Here is a 22,690-nt window from a genome sequence, read left to right as displayed (position 1 = left end):
CTTGACCCAGGCGCTCCCCGGTTTTCTCTCGCACTTCCGATCCTAGCCGGAAATTACGTCAGGCGCGGCCATTATGCTCCCGGGCGGACGCTAGGGAGGCCTCGCCGTTTAAAGGCACTCGGCTTTAAGGGCTACCCGGGCAGCTCCCGCGCCTAATCCTCTCCTCGCGGAAGTCGGTCTTCCGATTTAAAAAAAAATAAATCACGTGAAGTGCCCGGACACACAACGACGCAATTGCGTACGTGCATCATTTTGACAGCATAAAACCAGAACTTCCGGGGTCCGCCGGTCACGCTACTTCCGCCCAGAAGCGACAGACGGCGTCTGGGCCAATCAGCGCGAATCTCTTCCAAACTCCTCTTCCTTCTCCCTTTCCCGCTTTTTTCTCTCGCCACGCAGGCGCAGTAGCGGCTCACGCGCGCAGCTTTTCGTTGTCCGTTCGTTCGGGCGCCATTTTTCCCGTTGCCTTCCAAAAGGAGGCAGAGGGAGAGAGGAAACCTGAGCGGCCCGACGCCTCGGAAACCGAGGCAGCCATTGGCGCCTCAGGCAGGCCGTGCTTGGGCCCGCGAGGCGGTTGAAGCCCGGTAAAGGCAGGACTCTGCCAGGGGCCTCCTCGGGGTCGCCAGGCAGGGAAGAAAGTGCAAAGGAATTGCTTGGATAGCGTAGGAGGTGCTTCTGAGCATAGGCAGAGCGCGGCTGGGGTCACAGCAGCAAGCGGGCGCCTCCTCCCCGCAGGGGGAGCGGCCTGGCTGAGCGAAGGGGAGGAAGACCTGTGGGCCCCTTCCCCAGAGGGAACGGGGTCGAGCCTTGCATCGAAATCCTCTGGCAAACGTGTCCGGGAGAGGCAGGTTGCAGAGAGTTTTCTTTAGACCCCAAATGCTCCTGTGGGAGGCCTTTATTTATTTATTTATTTATTTATTATTTAAATTTATATACCGCCCTATCTCCCTTACGGGACTCAGGGTGGTGAACAAGCAATAATAAAAATCACAATAAATATTGAATAAAAAGCCTGCTCTAAAATACCCCATATTAAAACCCCTAGCAAAGCCCAATCAAAACTACGCATGGAATAGATGGGTTTTCAAGGCTCGGCGGAAGATAGACAGTAACCCTTTACAATTTTTTTTCCCAGCAATCACACTTACGTGTTTTGTACACTGCCAGTCTGGCCAGGGAAAAGCCACTGGCAGAGAAGGGATGAAGGATCTGCAGTTGCTTCAAAACCTGGCCAAGAAAGGCGACCTCAGGCAGCAGATCGTGATTTAGCCCAAGGTGAGTGATACAAGCTCTGCCCTTTCTTTTCTTTTGGGGCTAGGTGCAAAGAAAGAGTAAATAGCAGAAGGTGTAAACAGCACACATGCAAGCAAAGGAAGAGTATGAAATAATGGCATGAATCCTGTAATACTCTGGATTGTGGTTTGACACATGTGGAGTAAAATTTGCATAAAGGTCTGTTGTGGTTGTGGCAAGCTACTCATGTCCTTGTAACATTGTGACAAAGACAGAAAAACAATCCCCGTTTCATCAAACGCACAAATGTCCTCCGGACCACAGTTTTGGTGTATGCTGTTTACAGAAGTTTTTATTTTATTTAAAAAGCCATTAGTTTAAAATTGGCAATTTCCTGATGGTTGTTGTTAAGGCTTCTGAACCAAAGCTTGTGAAATAGTATATAATTGAATTTACAGCAAAGTTTTGTCTTTATAGAGATAGGGAAGGGTTTTTTTTCTTTCTCTGTCTATACACACCCACAAACTTGCATATAGAGTATATATATATATATACACACACATAAAGCCGATAGTAGACATTGAGTGAATAAACAGTAAACTTGATATATGAAGATGGAAGCTAAAAGGATTGTGTTTTTGTACACCAGTTTATCAGGCATGTTGTGTCTGTGGCTCCAGGTTTGATTATTTTTGTCTACTGAATGTATTATCAGCTTTTGATGTTATTTAACAATTATTAATACATTTACTGTACAAGTTACCTCTTAAGGCAATAAGAAGAAAAAGTTCCTATTGATTTTTTTTTCTGTGTTCCTGGGCTGTAAATATATAGCATGCCATTGTCTCTGCAGCATAAGAACATTAGTTCATTTGGAAGGATGTTCATTTTAGAAAAAAATATGCATGGGAATATATAAAGTATAGTGCCTCATTTAAGAAGTTTCTAAAACCCAGCTTGCTGCAGGTGGTTTCATATGAAAGGAGAAGACATAGCTCAGATTTGCCATGAATATTCAGGAAGCCCATCCATTACCAATGGGAGGGCAAAAATGAACGTTGTGTTTTTAATGAGCTGTTGTGCCGCCTTACGCATTTTCCAGAGCTATGCTATAGCTTCCTCTTGCTTGCAAATAGGTTAGCCGCTTTTGAAGAAGATCCAGTTCTTCGCTGAGTTTAACAATGTTGGAAGCAAAGAGGCCAACCTGAAGGGTGACATACATTGATATTAAAAACTCAAGTTACAAAATAGTTGCTCCTAACATATATGCCATTTTTAATCATCTTTTACATTTATACTCCATGTGTGTGTTCGACAATACAGGACACAAATTCCTCACCAGGAGGAGGTAACACGAAGGATTTATAGAAATACGCTTTTAATCCAAATACTGCAATCAGACAGTTAAAATTTCTGCAGTTTGAAATTTCATAAGACAGAAAATATATTTTAAAATATTTTTCACAGTTGAGATGCTGCTAGGCCTGTCCTTGACATCTACAAAAATCCCCCTTTCGCAACCAAAGGAAAAGATGATAGTATTTCCTTTCCTACCAACATTTTTTGGGAGGGGCAACTGTTACCCATAGAGCAATTCTTTGGGGAATCTGCTTAAGAAAAGTCTTGTCATCGTGAGCCAGGAAGCAGGATGAGGCAAGAGCAATGGTTTGCCCACAAACTCTGGAGCTTCAGTGTTTCAAATGGAATGGGAACTTTTACCATATCTCCAGTTCACCAGAATCAGAAGAGCATGCAGCGTATAACCTTTAATAAATAATTTTCATATACATCAGGGCTGAACCAGCAATAAATTGGCTCATCTGCTGAACCAGAGGACAGAAGGAGACATACATGTCTGGAACAGATTGTGGGTAGCACCAAGACATTGTGTGGAAGTACAAAAATAGAACTAAATCACAAATAATTCCTGCAGCACACATCTGTTGTTCTTTAACATTGTGCAAGATCCTTGAGGCCTTAGTGCATGTTTAGTTTTTAATTGCTTTGGGCATACAATTGAATGGGCTAAAAGGATTTCGGAACAATGTGTAAATTAGTAGCACTGGCCACTTGAAAAATAATTTTCATTACTGTGGAATGTTTGGAACTGAGGCAGTAAAGATGAGATGTTCAACAGGCTATGATAGACCATCAATAATACACAGTTCAAAAGCTATATTTGGCAATTGATTATTTCAGCTGAGTCTTTTTTTTCTGTTGGATTTTTTTGTACCTGAACTTCTGGATTCCCCCGAAGATAACACCTTTTCCATAAACGTATTGAAGTCCCTGTAAGTGATGGGAGAAGCAGCAGTCCATTATGATAAATGAAGTTGCCATTGGATTTGGCCTTCCAAGACCTTTCTTGTTCTCTAGAAGTCTCCAGTGCCTGAACACGATGAGAACTCTTTTTGGAGAGGGTCCCATTTTTCCAAGGGAAAATGTGGGTTTGCAAACTGAGAGAGCCTTTTGAAAAAATGTACAAGGTCCATTTTTCTGAAGAAGTGTTTTCCACCTAGAGGAAAAGAATGTAGAAAACATAGTTGGCTTTGAATCTAGGAAGCCAGAGGTTAAAAAAATAACAAACCTTATGTTTATTAATACACACCGTGTCACTATTTGTGAATAGGAGTTTCTTGTTTAAAGTGCCTCCATTGCTGAAGTTGTTCTCATTGTACCAGGGGTTCCTGAACTGTGCTCTCTGCCAGGGGTTGAATCTGAGTGGCCAGTTCCAAATTGTAGACAAATTTGTGTGGCCTACGTTCTTCCCAGGATAGCCTCCTTTTTGCAGGATTTCTAGACGGAGATTTTCTTGCCAGCCATTCATAGGAGTGTAAATTTGATTGAGAAAACGATTCTGGATACAAAGAAAGAGAAGCTAATGATTTCCAATATATGTTTCTCTCCCCTGTTTTCATAGATTTTAATATTCAAGGAATTAGGACAACAATCTTGACTCCCGTTATTTTTCACTACCACCAGTCTTAGCTCACCTGATTCTTTCGACTTCGTTCCCACTGGCAGTTGAATAGGAAAGTGCTAGAAAATGGGATGAAGCAGCTATCATATACGGCCATCAGGTAGGCCTCCGTAAACTCAAAGGATTGTGGGAACTGCTGCAGCAGTTGCCATACAGAATCCAGGAACAGAAAAAACACTGGTGACTGTAAAAAAAAAAAAGGATTAGAACAGATTAAACAATGAAGTGATTCTGCCCTCCTCCTCCTCCTCTAATCCTTATCCCTTTTTTTTGTATGTAACATTTTTTCTGAAAAGAGGATGAATTTTAAAGTAAAATGAATGCTTAATAATGGATCCTAATGCCATGTTTTTAAAAAAGTAGAAAGTGGTTCAGGCTGCCTCTTCTTCCATTCCTTGGATTCCTTGCGAATCCATTTCATTTATTTTTATTAGATTTTTATCCTGGTTTTTTTGATTGATTGGTCCACTGAAGGCTGCAAACATACCTGATATTCCTGCCTCCTATTTTTCCTACACCACCAGTCCTGTGAGGTGAGTAAGGCTGAGAGAGAGCAACTGCCTGAAGTCACGCAGCTGGCTCTCATGCCTAAGGGAGGCCTAGAACCCACAGTTGCCCGGTTTCTAGGCCAGCACCTTAACTACTACACCAAAACGGCTCACATTTTATTTTATACGTACACATTTTATTTCAAATAGCTAAAGGCACAGTTTCATCCTGTCTCACAAAACAGGAAACCCACCTCATCCTGGTCGTTTTTCTGGAGTACATTGAGACGCTGCAGGAAAGGATGGCCTGCTGCTACCCATTCTTTCTGGATCAGGCTCTGGAATCCAGGTATTGTCCTCATATGTGGATCTGAAAGAACTTGCACTAGGGAAGCCAGCAGACAATTCAAATCTCTGTCATCTGATTCTGGGAGGAAATGGAGCAGATAAAAGACTTTGTGTGCTATGATATTTTTGCATAATTATTAATAATGCAGAGAAGTGGATTTTACTTACTAGGAATAGCAAGGAAGACAAAAGTTATAATATTCACGAAGATGTAATAGGAAACTTACCATAGATCCTGTTTAAAAGCTCATGGCTAAACATAATATAGTGAAATCTGAAGGTACTTCCATGTGGGATTTTGGCACTGCTTCCAAATTAGTATCATGACCTTGAGAAAGGGTTAGTTTCCTGTCAACAAGATTTCCCATTAAAGTCTTGGTTTTAATCTCCTTCCACTGGGCTTTGTAGTGACTTTGTAGCTAGTGACCTGTTTTGTTTTTGTTTTTAACTTTACTATAGGGCTGGGGGGAGTATTGGTCAGCTTATCTGAATAATTTTCCTTCTAGCTTCACTTTGACCCTGGTCATCCTATTTGTAAGAGGACTCAAACGAGGATGGGAAGTGTGTTTTCTCAAAAGTAGGCAGTTCTGTTTACCAGTATTGCAACACTGTACTGAGAAAAGAAACCACTCCCACAAAGTTACGTTGTGAATAGAGGAGCAGATGCTGCATAACAGATTGTAGATAACAAAGAGTGATAAATTCATTGAACTCAGGAAACTCTATTGCAGCTTTTACAGAAGACAAAGAATTACTCCGGTCCTTGGAGACTTCTGTCTAGCTCCCATATTGACACATGCCTGATATAAACACCACTAACAAAAATCTGAAACAGCATGGTTTTCTTGATTATCTATCTTCAAGGAGTGACTCTCTAAATCGTGGTATGGTTTGTGAAGTTACGGTTCAGCATATTGCGTGAACCCATATATTACAGTTTGTAAACAATGGTCAAACAATTTCCAAGCAATTATTTGAAAATGGAATTAAAGACCAAGGAACTTACTTTACCTTGCAGTATAACGGATCGGCTTCTCTCTGTCAGCAGAAGAGTCACCTCACTGGCTTTCTTCAAGCATAATCTAGACAAGGAAGGCAGCACTTCTCAAGACGTTGGAAGCAAAAAGTACAAGCCTCACGTAGCCTTTCCTATTTTTCTAATCGTCCTTCTGCCTTTCTGAAGAATACGCTTTGTGTGGCAATTTTCTATGTACTGAATAATCATATTTAATATAAATCATTTGAAAAAATTTTATGTCTGTATGCTAACGTTAGTCTTTAAAAAACGAAGTAAAAATGGCAGCACTGTGAATTGAACAGTAGGTTCTTCCCTGCAGCCTCTTCATAGCACATCTTTGGCTAATGTGAAATTATCTCTCTCAACTAAAATCAGCCTCTAAAACACAAAATGAATTAATTAGGAGGATTCATCTTGCAAGATCTAGTTCTCAAATTCATAAGGAAGCTGGAAGTCATTTTGTAAACAATTTACATTTTCAAAAGAGACAGGCCTCCTTATTTCATTGAAAGAAAGCATGAAACAGCCAGAGCTTTCTTTCCCACCATATTTTCTGTATATATGGGCTTCGTCTTTGAAAATAGAATACTTACTTGAATTAACCTGTTTCTTAATTTTACTAATCAGTGATTGAGAATTAATCACAGGAGAACGGAGCCTGAGATCTCTTACCTTACGTGATCCAGCCACCGTGTATTTTCCAGACTTGAGAGCCATTTCTCATCAGACGGTGCAAGAGACGTATCTAGGAGAAGCAAGAAGTATCACCGAAGTTAAATCTGACACCAATTTTTTGGGTGAAAAGTGGGGGTGTTTTACATTCTTTTATAATACAAGTAAGGCTCATTAAAAGCCTCGCTTGAAGGCCTGAGTGAAGAGCCAGATCCTCATGGCTTTTCTAGATAGCAGAATGGGGCATTCGGTTCTTGGGGGTGACACCGCCCTAGAGAAGATACCCTTCTGGGTTTCTTTAATTGAAGGGACCTGGAGCACTTCGGCCCTGTAGGGTCAAATCAACTGGGCAGATGTTACGGGAGATTCCTCAAGTAACCAGTCCCTATGCCCTATTATTTTTGTAGGTTCACAGTACTCCACATAGATTTTAAAATCTGTCAACATGCTTGTCAACTGACATTTTGTAGGAAATTCTCACAAATTAGGTGAGAAATGAAGCTAAGACTAGCTTTCTTAAGGCCATGCGTTGTATTTGGACCAATGATTTCCTGACCTTTTAACTCAACATATCACCTCTTATCCACATAGGTATTTCTGGATTTCCTAGCGGTTGAATTGAATTTCTGACTTCATTTAAGCGTGTTTACGTTTAAATTAATGTAGCCGAGTATGGGAATTTCGTCTCTGGCATTAGGCCTGTTTTTGATATCCAAACCTACTTGGTTGCTCCATGCCATTTTCTTGCCTGACAAAATTGCTTAATGGTCTGATGCTGGGAGAGCACTTGTCATCTTGCATCTCTCAGTCACTTATACAGGCATTCCTACATTCTGCTCTGTCCTTGCTAGTTGTCTTCCGATTCTGCTTACCAGTCATCCAGAGGCTCAGGTTCCACAGCTTGGAGTAAGACTGGTGGATCTCGGGAAGGCTGGGAAGATCAGCCGTTGCTTCTACAATGACACACTGCGAGTGCCCAGCAAACAGTAGTGTTTCTATTGCCCTTCAGAGAGAAATCGGGAGGGTGAAGGTAATACTCCACAAAATGAGACTTTAAAAAAAAAAAAAAAAGTGGTCTAAGGTACTGCCCAATTTTGACACTGCCAAAATTTAACAGATTTTTGAGCTTTGGCTGTGTAAAAATTGAAACTCTGGTAAAGCTGCCGTGACTATATCGCTCTGGATCCTTGTGTGTCTGCATTTCACATATGGATCCCATGTAAAAGATGGAATGGAATTCAGTTCCATATTGAATTACAAGCCTTGTTGTTTTTTGTCAAGACCTACCCAAGGTTAACCACGTGATACATACATTGGGCTGTAGAAGTAATAATTTCTCCATGTTTTTGCTGATGTCCCCGTTTTCCACCTCCCCTCAAGCTGTCCCACAATCTTTGGTGATCCACCCTTTGGCATAATTCATCCCACCATTCCCAGTCACCCCTGCCTTTCCCCCAAGTGGTTTCTCAAGAGCAGAAAATTCCACGTCATACTGTTAGCTGTGAGTTTCTCTCTTTGGCATATACCTTATATCTTCCTTCTCTGGATCTGAGTTAGTGTGGAAGTTAGCTGCTCGAAGAAGATCACTGCCTCTTGGGTGATGCCAGCACAGCCTCTGGTCATAATAGAGGAGGGAAAAAACTTGAGTTCTAAGCAAGAGTTTTCTGATCTTCAAATTCAGACTTCTCTCTTTTTGCTCTAAATAGTTTCGCATTATTTAGGCAGGTATTCTAACATGCAAACATTTCCTCTTTCATGCTCGCGGAGTGGATTTGCATATGATGCTAAATACAGGTTAACAAAGCACAAGTCATATTTTCATAGAACATGCTATGCTCTTAGAAATAAACTCTATTGTGGTTTAATATGTTAGCCCGATTCACACAATATACTAATATCGTAGGTGAGTTTCCTCATTATACTGAATCACTAGTTACCTGACTCCATTTTAACCTAGCTTTTCAGGTTGTGGGAATTTGGAAGCACGCTTTGTTGTGGGGGATAAAGGCCCCCTCCCACGGCTCCTCTGCTCGCAGCTTAACAGAAAGGCTCCCTCATTTGCCCTCTTGTTGTTGTGCACGGGTAGCACAGCACACTTGTAATCACAGCCTTATACTCAACTGGTATTCGCCTTTCGTTGAAATGTACAAAGGCTCTTTTCAGCTCATTGTCCAGAAATCGACTGGGGACCCACAAGTATTTGGGAAGGCTGTTAAAAGGAAACAAATACATTTGAAATCAAACCTTAAAAAGTACATCTCTGCAAGCTGGTCCCTTTTAGTTATCCCCAGCTAGGATAGGCAGGGTAGGGCTTAGTTTAACGTGTGTGAAAGGAACCCGGTTGCCAGATAACAGATTTTTAATGTATATGTTCAGAAAGGACAGATCAAGTATTCACCGCCATACCCTTCACTTAGTTAATTCCATGCCTGATTCTTGGTGCAGCGTGTCAGCCTCATATATAAGTTCATTAGAACCTGACTGCATACTTTTAAAATAACTGGGCTTTAAGAAGATGCTACTAAAAAAAGAGACAAATACTTTAACTAGCTACACAGCACTAATGCTAACTAGTTTTTTAACCATTGCTGCAAGAGCTTCCAGATCTAGGCTCCTTGGCTTAAGGCTTAAGCGACAGAAGGACTCGGTTCCAACTCCTCTTTCCCATTCGTCCTGGCTTCACATCTTTCCACTGGTTATTTCTCCATCACCATCATCTGCCCTCAATGCAACATTTGCTGCTAGTGGGAAAGCGCCTCCCATTCTCCTGAAAAGCAACTTGATCTTTACCTGGTAGACATATCGAAGCGCTCATTGACTGGGCTGACTCGCCAGCTAGCGGCCCCGAGCCGCTTCAGCTCCTTCTCCCAGTCACAGAGAGTCTCAAAAAGCACTACTGAGAATTCTTCCTGTGGCTGTGTGTCCTGCCTGCCCAGGCAGCTGTTCCCTACAACACAAGAGGTCAGTGTGTTGAGATGCGTATTTCAATCAAATCTCCTTGTTTCTTTGATGTTGCAGGGGCTTCATCGCTGGAGATTTTCAAGAAAAGGTTGGATAACCACCTCTCTGAGATGGCGTAAAGACTCCTGACTTGGGCAGGGCATTGGACTTGAAGACCTCCAAGGTCTCTTTCTAAACACAGGACTCGGGGTTTCTTTGTCTACTTACCCAGATTCTTCAGAGCTAAGTATTCATAGCAGGTATCCCTGCCACTGTTCTCCTGAGCTTGCACAATAGCCATTGTCACCTGGGAAGCAAAGTTATGGAAGAGTTAGCTGGCCCAAGGTCATCTAGCTGGCTTCCTGTCTAAGGCGGGACTAGAAACTTCCATTGTGCCACTCATCTGTGGCATCCAGGCCGAGGGTAAAAAAAAGTAATCTGTTTTTTTAAATAGAAGGCTTCTCTGCCTTTAAGAAAAAGTTAATAAAGTACGCCAATGAGTGAAGCCAACGATTCTGGTATCTAAAATATTATTTACCACGATGAGAAGAATCAGTGTATGCCATCTTGCATTTTCCAGTGCCAGAATTAGGAAGGAGGAAAGAATCGCATATTCTCTTAATTGTAGCAAAGGCAGGTCACAGAAATATTTGATTTCTGAATGCAGAGTGAGAATATCTTTTGGCAGAAGGTGTGTTTAGACTCACTGTTTACTAGATGCCTTTCTGCTGAATTCACCTCCATAACGTACCTGGAAGGCCTGAGATTCTAAGCCATTTTCATGGAACTGGAACCTTAGAACCCGGAAATCTCGGCAGTAGATGATCAGTTCCTCAGGAATGAACTTCAGTGTAGATGTGCTTGTCAGCACCTTCGCTTTTGTGAAACTGTTCACTGGGGGTGAGAACAGAAATCATGTTATTAGGAGGAGGAAGGCTGTTGTGAGGGAAAGACTGTTCATTAGAATGACCAGCAGTAGCATCAGTTTACAGAGCAATAGGACAACACTTTTGTGCCTTGGGCAGTTTACAAGTCTGAAACTGGACCAATCCCTCCCAACCTTTAGATTCTGATTCTGTCTCTGTTCCTCAGGTGAACAAAAGAAAAATAAGATTCCATGGAAAATGTTACACACTTGAAGAGCTATTTCAAGCTGAACAATGTTTCCATGAATACATCTCTGTGAAATGGAAAAGAAGCATAGATTGAATTCTTTCATCCTGAGCAAAATTCTACAAGAACAAAATAGTTGGCTATTATAAGCCCAAAGATTATATAGGCATTTTTCCTCTAAACCTACCAGCCACCAGTTTTCCAATGCATGGTAGGGCCACTTCATAGTCACTGCACATAAACAGATAGCAAGAGTCATTCTAGAAGGAAAAGAAAAAAACTTTTAAGTGTTTTTTTTTTCTATTTCTGATCTCTTCCCTGAGTCACACAGTTTCAGCAGAAGCCACTTAACATATGCTTAGAATACTGAATCTCCTCCTCATAGGCGCACCCACAATGCTAGATTTCACCATGTTTTCTTGTCATCAAGCAATTATAATGATCAGGATTCTTTGTTGTTTTAAAAGAACTGAACAGCCCCAGTGGAGTTAATGGAGCGGAGGGGGGTGATTTGTTGGAAGGACTAGTATTTTTTTCCCCTCCACTGGATTTCAACTGATTCTATGGACTGAATCTAAAATGGAAATATAACTCAAACCCAAAGCAGAAACACAACAGAATATATTCCTTCTGTGAAGGCAAGCCTTAAAACCGTGGCTGAGCAGCCCCCAGGAATTCTTGCGTTCTGTCTTGCTCTTCTGAGTTCAGTGCCTTCACAGCTTCCAGACCACCTTTTCCTCTTGCCTGTCCATTCCCATGCCTTTGGGCTTAACCTGCATCGCTATTAGTGGCTGTGAATCAGTTGCCAAACCCACCTCGTCGTTGGGAGAGGCATCCGGTAAGAAGGCCACTCTTAGATTAGTACAGTAAAGAGTGCCAGGAATACGGCCTTCTCCATCTCGGGATGAACTGCATTTTTTTACATGACCTGCTGTTGCTTGGATATATTCACCTGAAATAAACAGTTAATTCACAGTTGAAGGACGACCGCAAGGATTTTGTATTTTATTTCCAAGTACCACTTAGTGGGGTATATGAAGCCAGTATGTGAAGCATTTAAGGAGTTACACGCACTAAGTATGTGATGAAGGATCGTGTATTTTATATATGAAAAATAACGTAGCAGAAATTGTGTACAGATTCTTCCTGCAAGACCCTCCCAGAATAGTCATTTGTGCAGGGAGGCAGTGTGCAGTGTGAAGAATGATCTCCCAGCATCTCTGCGTCAGAAGCGTTTGCTCAAATTATTCTACTGATGCAATAAGAAGGTAGAAATTTATCACACAGATTTCCAGCAGAAAACGGTAAGAAGAAGGTATCCTTTGCATACCAGAAAAGTCTTTAATTGGTTGGGATTCTTTTCTCTAATCAAATCAGTTTATCTGTTTGAGCAAAATCTGTCCAATTCACCAACCGTTCCTCCACAGTGGGCATTTCAGAGTCTTCAATAATACTCTCAAAAGGCAACATTTGAGAGGCTACTGGTTGGAAGGAACTAACGTAACTTGAACCTTGGAAGTTCAGATGCACTTTTCTTTTTCACGCATATAATTGGAGAATAGGCTGGCAAGCTAAACCTAATGCCAAAGTATAATAAATTGAAGGCATTAAAAGGAAAATCTCATCTGGTTTTATGCACTTAGCTCTATTCATTCCATATTGATAAGCAAGGATCTCCCAACTTAAGACTGTATGTACTCTTTTGCATAGCATTACACCTGGAAAAAAGTTTCATGCTTTGCATCTCTTTGCCTTAGTTTCATAGACCTTGCTGCTCTATTGTATGGAATCCAGTGAACCAGAGTGTGTGTATTAGCCTTATTTTGCATAAGGGACTTCTGCTGCAGCAAAACAACTCAGAGAATCCCTTCCGCCAAGTCTTAATAGCAGGAGGAGGGTGTGTGTGTCTTAGAGTGCTATATCTTTCCTGCACCCCTGCCCTGTGAAAGGCTGCTTGCTTAAGCTGAAGCATGTGACCCCGTAATGGCAGCCTGGGAATGATCTGCTGTATCTGCACCTGCTGTTTAAGCACCCCAGCCTCCCAGCCATGTGACGTCAGACATTTGCATTCAAGTGTACAGTAATAACCCTTCACACCCTCCTTGCAAGAAAAAGGTGGTCTCCGTTTTTAATAGCATTTCTAGCTCTGCTTTTTCATCCATGTGCACGGGTGCCCATATTGGCCCATTTCCCCACTACCTGCAATGCACTGGAGAGTACGACAGTTTCCATTCCTCCTTCCGCTCATGTTGGGGGATTCTGGTCTCCTGGGCTGCAGAGAAAGAAGTGAAGATGGGTCACCAGTGCAGCACAAATTTGTTTCCTAGAAGCAAAGTATCTGGACTTGGAACGATCCTTAATCTGAACTAGCAAGACATATTTGGATATTCTTAAAATAATACCCAAGCAGAGATGAAGCAGACAGCACTTGGTGTCTCGTCAGTGCTAGTGAGAGGAAGAGACAAGGGATCATTTTGCATATTATTTTCATTTTATTTTAGTTCGTTCTTTTGCACAGGATACTGGCAAAAGATAAGAGTACAATCCTGTACTCTTATCCACTACACCACCCCAATGTTTCAAGACCCAAGTATAATTTGTTTTACAGTCTAAACTTTAGACTGATTGCGTATTCCTGCATCTTCAGCTCTAGTGATCGTAACAGCACTTGGACTGGCTGACTGACTTCCGTCCTGCATATTTGTGCCTCGGTTTGGAAAACATTGCTTGATTATGCAAAGAATCTCAGAAGAGAAAGAGAGAAGGCATGTAATTGTAAGAAAAAAAACAGACCTTTCCTTGGAAAAGCGAAGAGAGATGATGCAGAAAAATATGCATAAACTATTGATTAGACAAAATGTCAAGCATATCGAAACGCACTAGAGTCACAGACTTTAATCTGTTCTATTTGGCCTTATTACTCTCCCTGGCTGTTCTAAAGAAACGGCCTCAGACCAGCCGCCTGGTCATAGCAGGAACCCTGGAATGAATCTCTTGGGCCAAGAGACTGCGTTTCCTAGCTACCAACTCAAAAGCCAAAGAAGCATTGAAGCCAGGCGGCAGGATTTTTTTTTTTAAAAAAAAAAAAACTTTCTAAATGTTTGTGAATCATTAACGGGAAAGTTGCCCTGCTGAAACGCTCCGTGGCCAAGTACATAACGTACAGAAACAAACACCCATTTCTAAAATTATCACTGCTTTGAATAAAAAGGGAGGGCAGTGCTTTGAATCAACTTGAAGAGTTTGGACACTGAGCTTCTGCAGATCTTTACACAAAATAATGAACAGGAACGCGCCCTGAAATTGCAGCGTTATTCTAAATCTTCTAAAGGAAGACAAAAACAAACCGTTGGCTGTATTGAAATTGTTTCCCAACATAATGCCATGGGACGTCCCGTCATCACGCCCAGCTTTATGGTTTTTCTACCCCTACTTAACTAATTTATTTACAAGTGGCACTGTCCATCCACTCTGTTGTGCAAGAGAACACATTGATGTTAGACAGTGGCTGTTTTGTCCTCGATAAATACTTGGTTTAAGAAGGGAATTTGAAAATCCGAAAGTTTTTCCTGGTGGCAGGGATACAGTTAACACAGGTTGCGTCCCAATGATTTCAGTACACATTGTTTTTGAAGGACTCTTGGAAAACACAGGTGCCACCTTGAGACATCCTTACATCTGCGCAAAACACAGAATTAACTCCCCTGCCAGAATACCACTACCACCAGGTGTAATACCTGTATAATTTACCCATTGTGTAATCAGTTATCAAAGAAAGACCCTTGCAGCAGATCTCACATGTCACCCTCTCCATACTAGAAGGATCTTAACAGAGTCATCTAATCCTTCCCCCCTGCATTGGAGAATATTAACAGGAGAACACCAGAAGAGTTATTCATAGCCATCTTCCCCCTCCACCCCCAGTTTCCCCAAACGACTGGCAAAAAAGTTACTCAACCTTCTTCATTCACACATCAAAACAGGCAGATTCACTACTTACCCCTGTATCCGGAAGAGGGTGTTTAATTTTAAAAGAGTTCTTGGACATAGAAAGCATTGTAGTGTCTTTGTGTGCCCCATAAAAAGGGGGGTGAGTCTGTATTCTTGAGTGTACTGGGAGAAATACAGGCAGGAGGGAAAGAAGTCTGTCACCTAACACCCCCCCCCCCTTCTGATTAGCCTGGAATCAGAAAGGCAGGCTAGGACTGGGGGTGGTGGGGCCGGGGTGGTGGTGGTAGGATGGGGGTCTTGGTGATCAGGTGCCTCCAAGTCTCCTTCCTGCAGGGCAAGATAAACTGAAGCAGCTCTTCTGCATGTGCCGAAGTCTTCCTCGGAGAGGCAGAAGCAGAGAGAATGGATAAATTCTAATCGGATTCCTTTCTGAAAAAATAAAATGCTGCTGCTGTTTGGAGAGGACAGCTGGAAAAGCTGGCCAGCAAGCTGTGCATGTAGGAGGGCTTCTAGCTACTACTGCTGCAAGGCGCGGCTTTTGGCTTTTCCTTGAAGGCCTCCCTCTCCCCCCCCCCCATCCCTTGCTGCAATGGGCCCTTTGGACGTGAGCAACCGCAGGAGGGCCATTCAGTCCTCCAGTCCTCTGTGAAACTGACACCTTCCTCCTCCTGTGGGATAAGCAGGGCGGGTGAAACTGACGCCCGGGCAATGGCTGTGTGCTGCGAGCGGCTGCCAACAACGTCTCCCCTTCTCCAGTAGCTGCTCTTCTCACAGAGCGCTCACTCGCTCACTTACTCTTTGCTGCTCTACGCTGGTGTCTTGTTGCCAAGCTGCTTTAGTCATAACAAATCCAGAGACCTGGATTTGCATTTGACAGGGCTAACGAGCAGAATCCTGTCATTAAAAAAAAAAGATATCACACATGAGTTCTTTTGACAAGTACAGTAAGTGGTATCAATGTGTGGTTTATGTAAGGATAGGCAGAGTCCTCTGTTTTTAAATTTCCAGAAAAAAAATTCCCTCTCAACAGAGGGGCAGACTTGGCAATCCTTTTGGAAAGAGCTAGAGTGTTGAAGAATTGAAGGCAGAAATCATAAATTATCTGCAATAAAGAGAGTTACCCCCATCTAGAGTGGAAGCTACTGCTTTTTAAAAACATGTGATCTGGGATTTATTTGTGAGCAGGAAGATTTTCAGCTTGGCTGCCAAAAGCAAATTAGAGTGATTAAAACAAAAAAATGGATAATGGACACTAAAAAGAAATCAAGTCCATTGTGACCAAATTATGTACAGTAAAAGAAAACATCTCATTTTTATACAAACGGGCGTTGCTGTCATATATGAAAAAAATAAAGACCATATACTTTTCTGCAGAAAATATATTTGTGGAAAGTGGGGGGGGGGGGAGAATTGTCATATGTAAATATTGCAGCTTTTAGATATGCTAAATCCCAATTCTTTTAGAACTCAGTATTGAGAGAGTGGGAAAGCTGAAAAATGAGTTATTTTATAACCTTTTGTTAATTCCAGAATTGTTGGGCAGCAACACTAATTAAACCTAGGTGCTGTGGTCTTTGGACTGGCTTGCTGTGATATTGACTGTTGCAATCCAAAACATCGGAAGAGCACTAGGTTGGGAATATGGCTCCAATCTTGGCAAAATCTTCCTGTTTCCTTCTCCAAGAAAACAAGTAGCAGCCTTTAGGGAATGTGGTTAATGATTACCAAAGGAGGTCTTGCTGGAAGGGGCAAAGGGTAGCCTGTCACAAAGTCTCTGATAATTGACCCAGGTCAATGTCTCTGAAGTGTGGAAATACTATTCTCGGTTAATTCTCTGTATTATATAGCAGCTATTTCAACCTGAAACAGCAAACTGCAGTTCCAGTTAACTGATTGCCAGTAAATATATGAATTGGGACAGATGAATGCTTCGTTTGAAACAGCAATACGCGTACTTTAGTACCCCAGCACTCTGAGACTCCCAACAGGCACTCCTCACACGGAGGCCCAACGCTGTCTTCAGCATGCCTGAGCAGGGATGGTGTAATGAAGTCACCACGCCCTGGCTGGGGGCTTTTATAATATAAGAGGATTAAATAGAGAAAAGGAATGCAAGCTGAAGCAGGGGCTGGCGGACTGCCTGTCAAGCCGCCTTCATTTGTATTTTGCGGTCCAAAGAAGGAATAGAAACAAGGAAACTCTTCTAGCTAAAGGATTGATTCCTTTCTTAGAAATCTTGATTCATTTTGAAAAGATGCAAATAAAAATATGCCCACCTGTACCTGTGTCAGCCTTTTAAGGTAGACCAGACCAGGAAACCGGTACCATAGAGTAGGTCTAAAACTACTTTTATTGGAACCGTTGTAGGGAAAGAATCTTGCAAAGTCTGAATGTAACTTTCTCTCACTTTACGTCCTCTACATCTTTGTGGAAATAAAACCACTTACTTGTTTAATATCATTCCCACTTTCCCTGTCAAAGCAGGAGACTGTCCAGCCTAGTGTCCTGCTTCAAGTAATCATTATAAATAATAATAATAAATAAATTTAAATAATAAATAAATAAATTACCTAATCAAGAGAGAAAACGTTCTGATTTGCTTCTAATAGGTAAACATAGCTCTTTAGGAACGGTTTGATATATTCAGCCACAAATACATTGGTATTTCCTTTTCCAATTCTGAGCACAAAATAAAAATCACTATTGCCCCTAGTAAGGAAAAAAAAACATGTTGAACTGGCTTTGTTCCAAACTGTCTTAAGGCGACTTAGATCCCTTCCGAATGAACTTCAGTTCTTTTAACTTTGCACAATTTTGTTTCATAGTTTCATTGCTATTTAACATAGTGCATTTGTTTACCAACTTTGAGAACTCTTGGGAGTTAAATATGTAGGATGCTTAATAAATAAGCAAGCATAGGAAAAACGATCTAGCTTGAAACAATGTTTTTCTTCCATTGTTATCTGAACAGAGAAAATGCTACAATAGGGCGAATGCTACTATTAAGGGATCTGGGGTCTCGTAGAACCAGCTGAGGTGTCAGAATAACTTTGGAATGTGGGCTGGTGCATACTAAGCCAAACAGAGCAGAGAAGCTCCCCCTTGGTTTTTTTTTTAAAAGGGCTCGTGTACTTTAAAGAAGACTCAACTCTCTCCTCTTCTTCCCCCCCCCCCCCAAATTGTTCAGAGTCTGATTCTTGGAGACTGCCTGGGCAAGCCCTTGCCGTTTTCTTGGCAAGTTTCTTTAAAAGTAGTTTGCCTGCTTCCTAGGTGAGAGAAAGCGACTGGCTCAAGGTCTTTGTGCTCAGGACAAAGGAGTTCACGGAGTTTCTAGCCTGACAACCGCTACACCAAACTGGCTCTCCAGGCAGCAAATAGAGTTTATTCGAGACGTGTCCCTTTTATCCTTCCAAAGCTTATTTTCAGATTCACTAACCTAGAAAGGAAAGTGCCCTCTGGACAGTTGCAGGTATTGTTTTTTTTTTTCTGCCTTTCTCCAGAAATTCTTTTCCTTCCCAATCCCTCCCAGTTACAGGACAACAAAATTGAACTCCACAGCAAAACAAAACAAAAAGCTGTACTGCATGTTTTGCTTCACCAGTCTCCCCACTCGGGGCATCCTTGGTCAAGCGGAAGAGAGTTATTTTTGGAGGCCACAGGGCATGCCTTATTATATACGGGAGAGACGGAGACTCAGCGTTGGGCTTGGTGGTTGAGGCGGAGCTGGCGGTGGATGCCTGTGGGAAAGCAGACGCTTCCGATACAGAATAGGAAACTGCAATTCTGCGGGTCAAGAAGTGATTCAGCCAGAAATCAAACCGGTGGATGCTGCTTGGTTTCCCTTTGCCAAACAGAAGTATAGTAAAGCTTCCGTCCTGAACATAAGCCCATTGTACACTGGATTAGTCCAAAGAAAGACTCACCTTGTCTGGCGTCCAGATATTCCTGGTCACAAGGGGCAGCAGAATAACAGAAGAGTTGGAAAAGGGCCTTGAAGCTCTTAAAGTCCAACCCCTGCTTGAGACTGGGCCATTTCAGATGAATGACACATGGCTCAGCAGTCCTCACAGCATAAACAAGCCTTTTCCACAAGAGTGTTAAAAAATCTGCACCGTTCATAAATTACGTTCCGCTGGATTAAAATTTCTAGGACAGTACTGAACGATTAGGAATGACACCGTGCAACTTCCTGGCCAATATTAACTATTTTACCAGTCAGTAGAACCAGTTGATTCATTTCTTGGCTTTGCACTGAGAAAGAAAAGCAGGCACATCTCACACAGGAAACCCCTGATTCAAGTTCCCCAAAGCCTCAAGAGACCATCTGTGTGAAAAGGCTTGTTACGGTACAAAGAATTCTGGGGGAAGTGCCAATGCAGCATTGAGCAAAGCTGGCTTGGCTGGAGCCAGGTTTGAGAATGTACGTTCTTTGGAACGCCAGCGATATTCAGCTTGGGAACCCATTCCCTTCTGTGTACCACCAGAGTGGCAGAAATCATGGAGAACAGCGGCTGCCCATGTTCTAAATTGGGACCTGAAGTATACTTGAGGCACAAGGGAAGCATTTCACACACATAACGGAGGACAGGCCTAAGCCTACTTTGCATCAGGAGAGCCTACCTGGAATGTCCACTTTTAAGGCAGTGGTGAAATGAGGACAAGAAAGCGGGGATAATAATAATAATAATGATAAAGTTGGAAGGGATCTTGGAGGTCATCTAGTCCAACCCCCTGCTCAGGCAGGAAACCCTATACCATTTCGGACAAATGGCTGTCCAGTTTCTTCTTAAAAACTTCCAGTGTTGGAGCATTCACAGCTTCTGGAGGCAGGTTGTTCCACTGGTTAATGGTTCTAACCGTCAGGAAGTTTCTCCTTAGTTCTAGGTTGCTTCTCTCTTTGGTTAGCTTCCACCCGTTGCTTCCTGTCCTGCCTTCAGGTGCCTTGGAAAATAGCTTGACTCCCTCTTCGTTGGGGCAGCCCCTGAGATACTGGAACATTGCCATCATGTCCCCCCCCCTCGTCCTTCTCTTTGTCAGACTAGACATCCCCAATTCCAGCAACCGTTCCTTGTATGTTTTAGCCTCCAGTCCCCTGATCATCTTTGTTGCTCTTCTCTGTACTCTTTCTAGAGTCTCAGCATCTTTTTTACATCCTGGTGACCATGTCTGTGGGGGATCCTGCCCAATACTTGAAGCAAATAGACGGGGTCTTGGAAGGGGGCCAGACCCTCCCCACCCTTCGGTGTACTTTAGTTCTCCTTTTAATTTGTTCCTAATGCTGAAAGTGACACACTTTCCCTGCCAGGGAGGATATATGAATCTGTAAACCCTCTAGATACACGTAAAAGCAAAGCATTTGGAAGATAAAGATTATTTTAAAATAAGTGAAATAAACAAAACATCAGCAAGAAATGGTGGATTCACAAAGATAAACCAGATCCCAGTCATTCTTCATCTGTAGAGAAGGGGGGGGGACTTGTTTCTCAAGAGGCTCACCGGAAGAAAATAACCTGAAAAACATCAGTTCAACCCCCTGCTTTAAAAAACTACAGCAAAACTTAAGTCACACTAATTTTTAGAAAAAAATATTATCTAGTAACATATAAGACATTGCTGGAGCAAAGTAAACAGAAATTACAACAATGTGTTTAAATAACTGTTTAAAAAATAATTTTTATTGTCAACAACTGGAGAATTAAATCAGGTCAATTCTTAAGACAACTAGCAGAAGAAGAAAAAACTAACAGAAAAACCTTTCTATGGAGTTTCTACATGCTGGTTAAAGTTTATACCCTGGGCGTTTTTATTTAAGGTCATTCTATTTTTGTCAAAATGAAACCAATTGAGACATAATGTCAGAATTAATCATAAAGGAACTGAAGCCAAAACGATTGGCCAATGAAGCCTTTTCTTTTGCTGTGCGAAACATTATTGTGCAAAAAAATGGGAAAAAGTTAGGTTGAGCATGGGAATACTTGGAATATTAAGATCATTGTAACTATTTGGAGAATCCCACAAATGTCTGTCGGAAGCCACAGTCACATCACTAATAATGCACCCTGTCACCTGCCTTGCCTCAGTTGTGGTCTCTGTGCATGTCTGTCTGCATCCATATCCACAGGGAAGTGGGAATAAACCGATTCTGCATCCGTATCCACAGGGAAGTGGGAATAAACCGATGGCTAAATTTCTGTGTGTGCCATAAAGTTTTTCCTCCAGCAGAGGGAGTAAGACCACAAACCTTGCCTTTTTCTATGAAAAACTATTTATTGTAGTGTCCCTTCTAAATTAAAAAAAGGTGCTTGGGAAATTCATCTGCTTATATTTCTGCTCAAGAAAATGATTTAAAAAGGTACCTTAAAATATATATCCACTGCATTCCATTTATAGCTGCATAGATAATGAATAAAAAGGGGGAAAGGGGGTTTATCTTTTCAATAAATAGTATTTTTAATGTTTGCTTTTTTAATGAAAAAAAAAGAGTGCTGTTTCACCATAAAGGAAACAAACCTACACTTTCAGAAAAATATAAGGGAAAGTCAGTGAACAACTCTACCAATTCAGATCTGATCTGGTGTGCAGAAGTTAAATAATGAGAATTCACTGTTACTAAGGCGGAGAAGTTTTGGAATTAAAATTCTGGTGTTCATAGAAAAATACTTTTCAAATAGACGTTTTTAAAGTGTTCACTTTTTTGATGTACAAAAATGCTACAGTCTATGAACCCAATTGCTATAATAATTATACTACTTAGAACTAAGTGATCAGCAACAAACTGCCAAGGTACAATCTCAAAATTACTAGTTACCAGTTTGGAAAAGAAAAAGAAAAAGAAAGCACACAGATCTCAAGGAAAGAGGTCTTACGACTTGGGAAAAAATTATATGGGAAGGGGGAATTCTGCATATGTCGTGTTTTCCACATAGCAAATGTGCATTTCCAAACAAAAAATTTGGAGGTGACATTCAATTTAGTGAAAGTGATCAAACAAAAAAGTAGTCCAATGTCACTGATAGGAATTCTTGCGATAACTAAACATCTTAAGTAACCAGCACTGAAGAGAGACACAGAATCATAAAAAATGCAACCACCATTGCTGCTGCCCTCATAAAAATAGATTTAGGAAAGTTAATCTTTGAAGCAATGTGTAATTAAAAGACTACTTTGAGCTCAGCCACAAACCAACCGAACAAGCTCGTCCTCAAATTAGTTTTTAGTGTATCAAACCCCAAAATTGCTTGAAATATCAAAATTGAAATCCAGAGTTGGATTTTCAGATCACATGAATTATAATCCCCCGACGTCCACTCACTGTCAGATTTTAAAACTGAAATTATTCTTCTGAACACAATGTAAACATTTATGTTGCCTACTAAGAGAAACACATTGTTCTATTTTTCTTTTGCTCCTGATTTTACCCCTCTGCACACCCTGGTTAAAAAAAAAAAAACACTTTTCCCCCCATTATGGGGCTCTTGAAATTAAGTAATCCATAATCTTCCATGACAGCACTCGGCAAGAGGGGTGGGTGGACCATCAGCTGTGGGTGCCAATCCACCTTGTGTGTCTCGGGACCTTTTTTCTGCAAGCCCCAGTGTAATTTTATATCACGCAGCAGCAGCTCCCGAGAAATTTAACACAGCAATACATACATATTTTCCTCTTAATAATGCTCCTTTCTCAAATAAAATTATCTAGGAAAGAAACAAGAAAGTGCCATGTTATTTCATATCGGGCTACTGTCCATGTTAAGGCAGTTTTACAAAGAAAGCAGGAGTGTTGGGTTATTGTTTAAAATATTAAGTACACTTGCAGTTTTCTGTCCCAACTCAGCAGCTCTTGATGGAAAATAATTGCATAGTTTTAGACACCCAAAGGAGCAAAAAAAAAAAAAGGGGGGGGGACCCTTATCCGCCACTCAAAATTCAGTCAAAACATAACTGGCAT

The 22,690-nt window shown here is 41.6% G+C and overlaps 1 protein-coding gene across 1 annotated transcript; it reads right to left on the bottom strand.

The window, feature by feature from the left end:
• Positions 1-1,567: 1,567 nt before the first annotated feature.
• On the bottom strand, positions 1,568-14,914 carry MTMR11 (myotubularin related protein 11). Its single transcript, XM_015818757.1, has 17 exons — positions 14,793-14,914; positions 12,992-13,064; positions 11,608-11,744; positions 10,980-11,052; positions 10,431-10,573; positions 9,908-9,986; positions 9,530-9,686; positions 8,861-8,948; positions 8,266-8,354; positions 7,612-7,742; positions 6,740-6,812; positions 6,061-6,131; positions 4,956-5,128; positions 4,227-4,397; positions 3,842-4,090; positions 3,467-3,748; positions 1,568-2,437 (listed from the first exon to the last, which is right to left on the bottom strand). The coding sequence occupies exons 1-17, from the start codon at positions 14,847-14,849 to the stop codon at positions 2,321-2,323; spliced, it is 2,163 nt and encodes a 720-aa protein (XP_015674243.1). The 5' UTR covers positions 14,850-14,914; the 3' UTR covers positions 1,568-2,320.
• Positions 14,915-22,690: the final 7,776 nt, after the last annotated feature.

This window comes from Protobothrops mucrosquamatus, unplaced genomic scaffold (genome assembly GCF_001527695.2).
Source record: "Protobothrops mucrosquamatus isolate PMUCROS unplaced genomic scaffold, P.Mucros_1.0 scaffold787, whole genome shotgun sequence".
In the NCBI taxonomy this organism is placed as follows: Eukaryota; Metazoa; Chordata; class Lepidosauria; order Squamata; family Viperidae; genus Protobothrops; species Protobothrops mucrosquamatus.
The sequence above is the reverse complement of the archived record's forward strand: the minus strand, read 5'-3'. Positions and strand labels throughout refer to the sequence as shown.

Excerpts from the sequence above, each read along its gene's own strand:
- MTMR11 (XM_015818757.1), bottom strand. The coding sequence starts at position 14,849 with ATGCTTTCTATGTCCAAGAACTCTTTTAAAATTAAACACCCTCTTCCG. Across the intron at positions 10,574-10,979 it reads CATTGGAAAACTGGTGGCTG|TGAACAGTTTCACAAAAGCG; the intron begins GTAGGTTTAGAG and ends TCTCACCCCCAG. Across the intron at positions 3,749-3,841 it reads TATTCACAAATAGTGACACG|GTGGAAAACACTTCTTCAGA; the intron begins GTGTGTATTAAT and ends CTTTTCCTCTAG.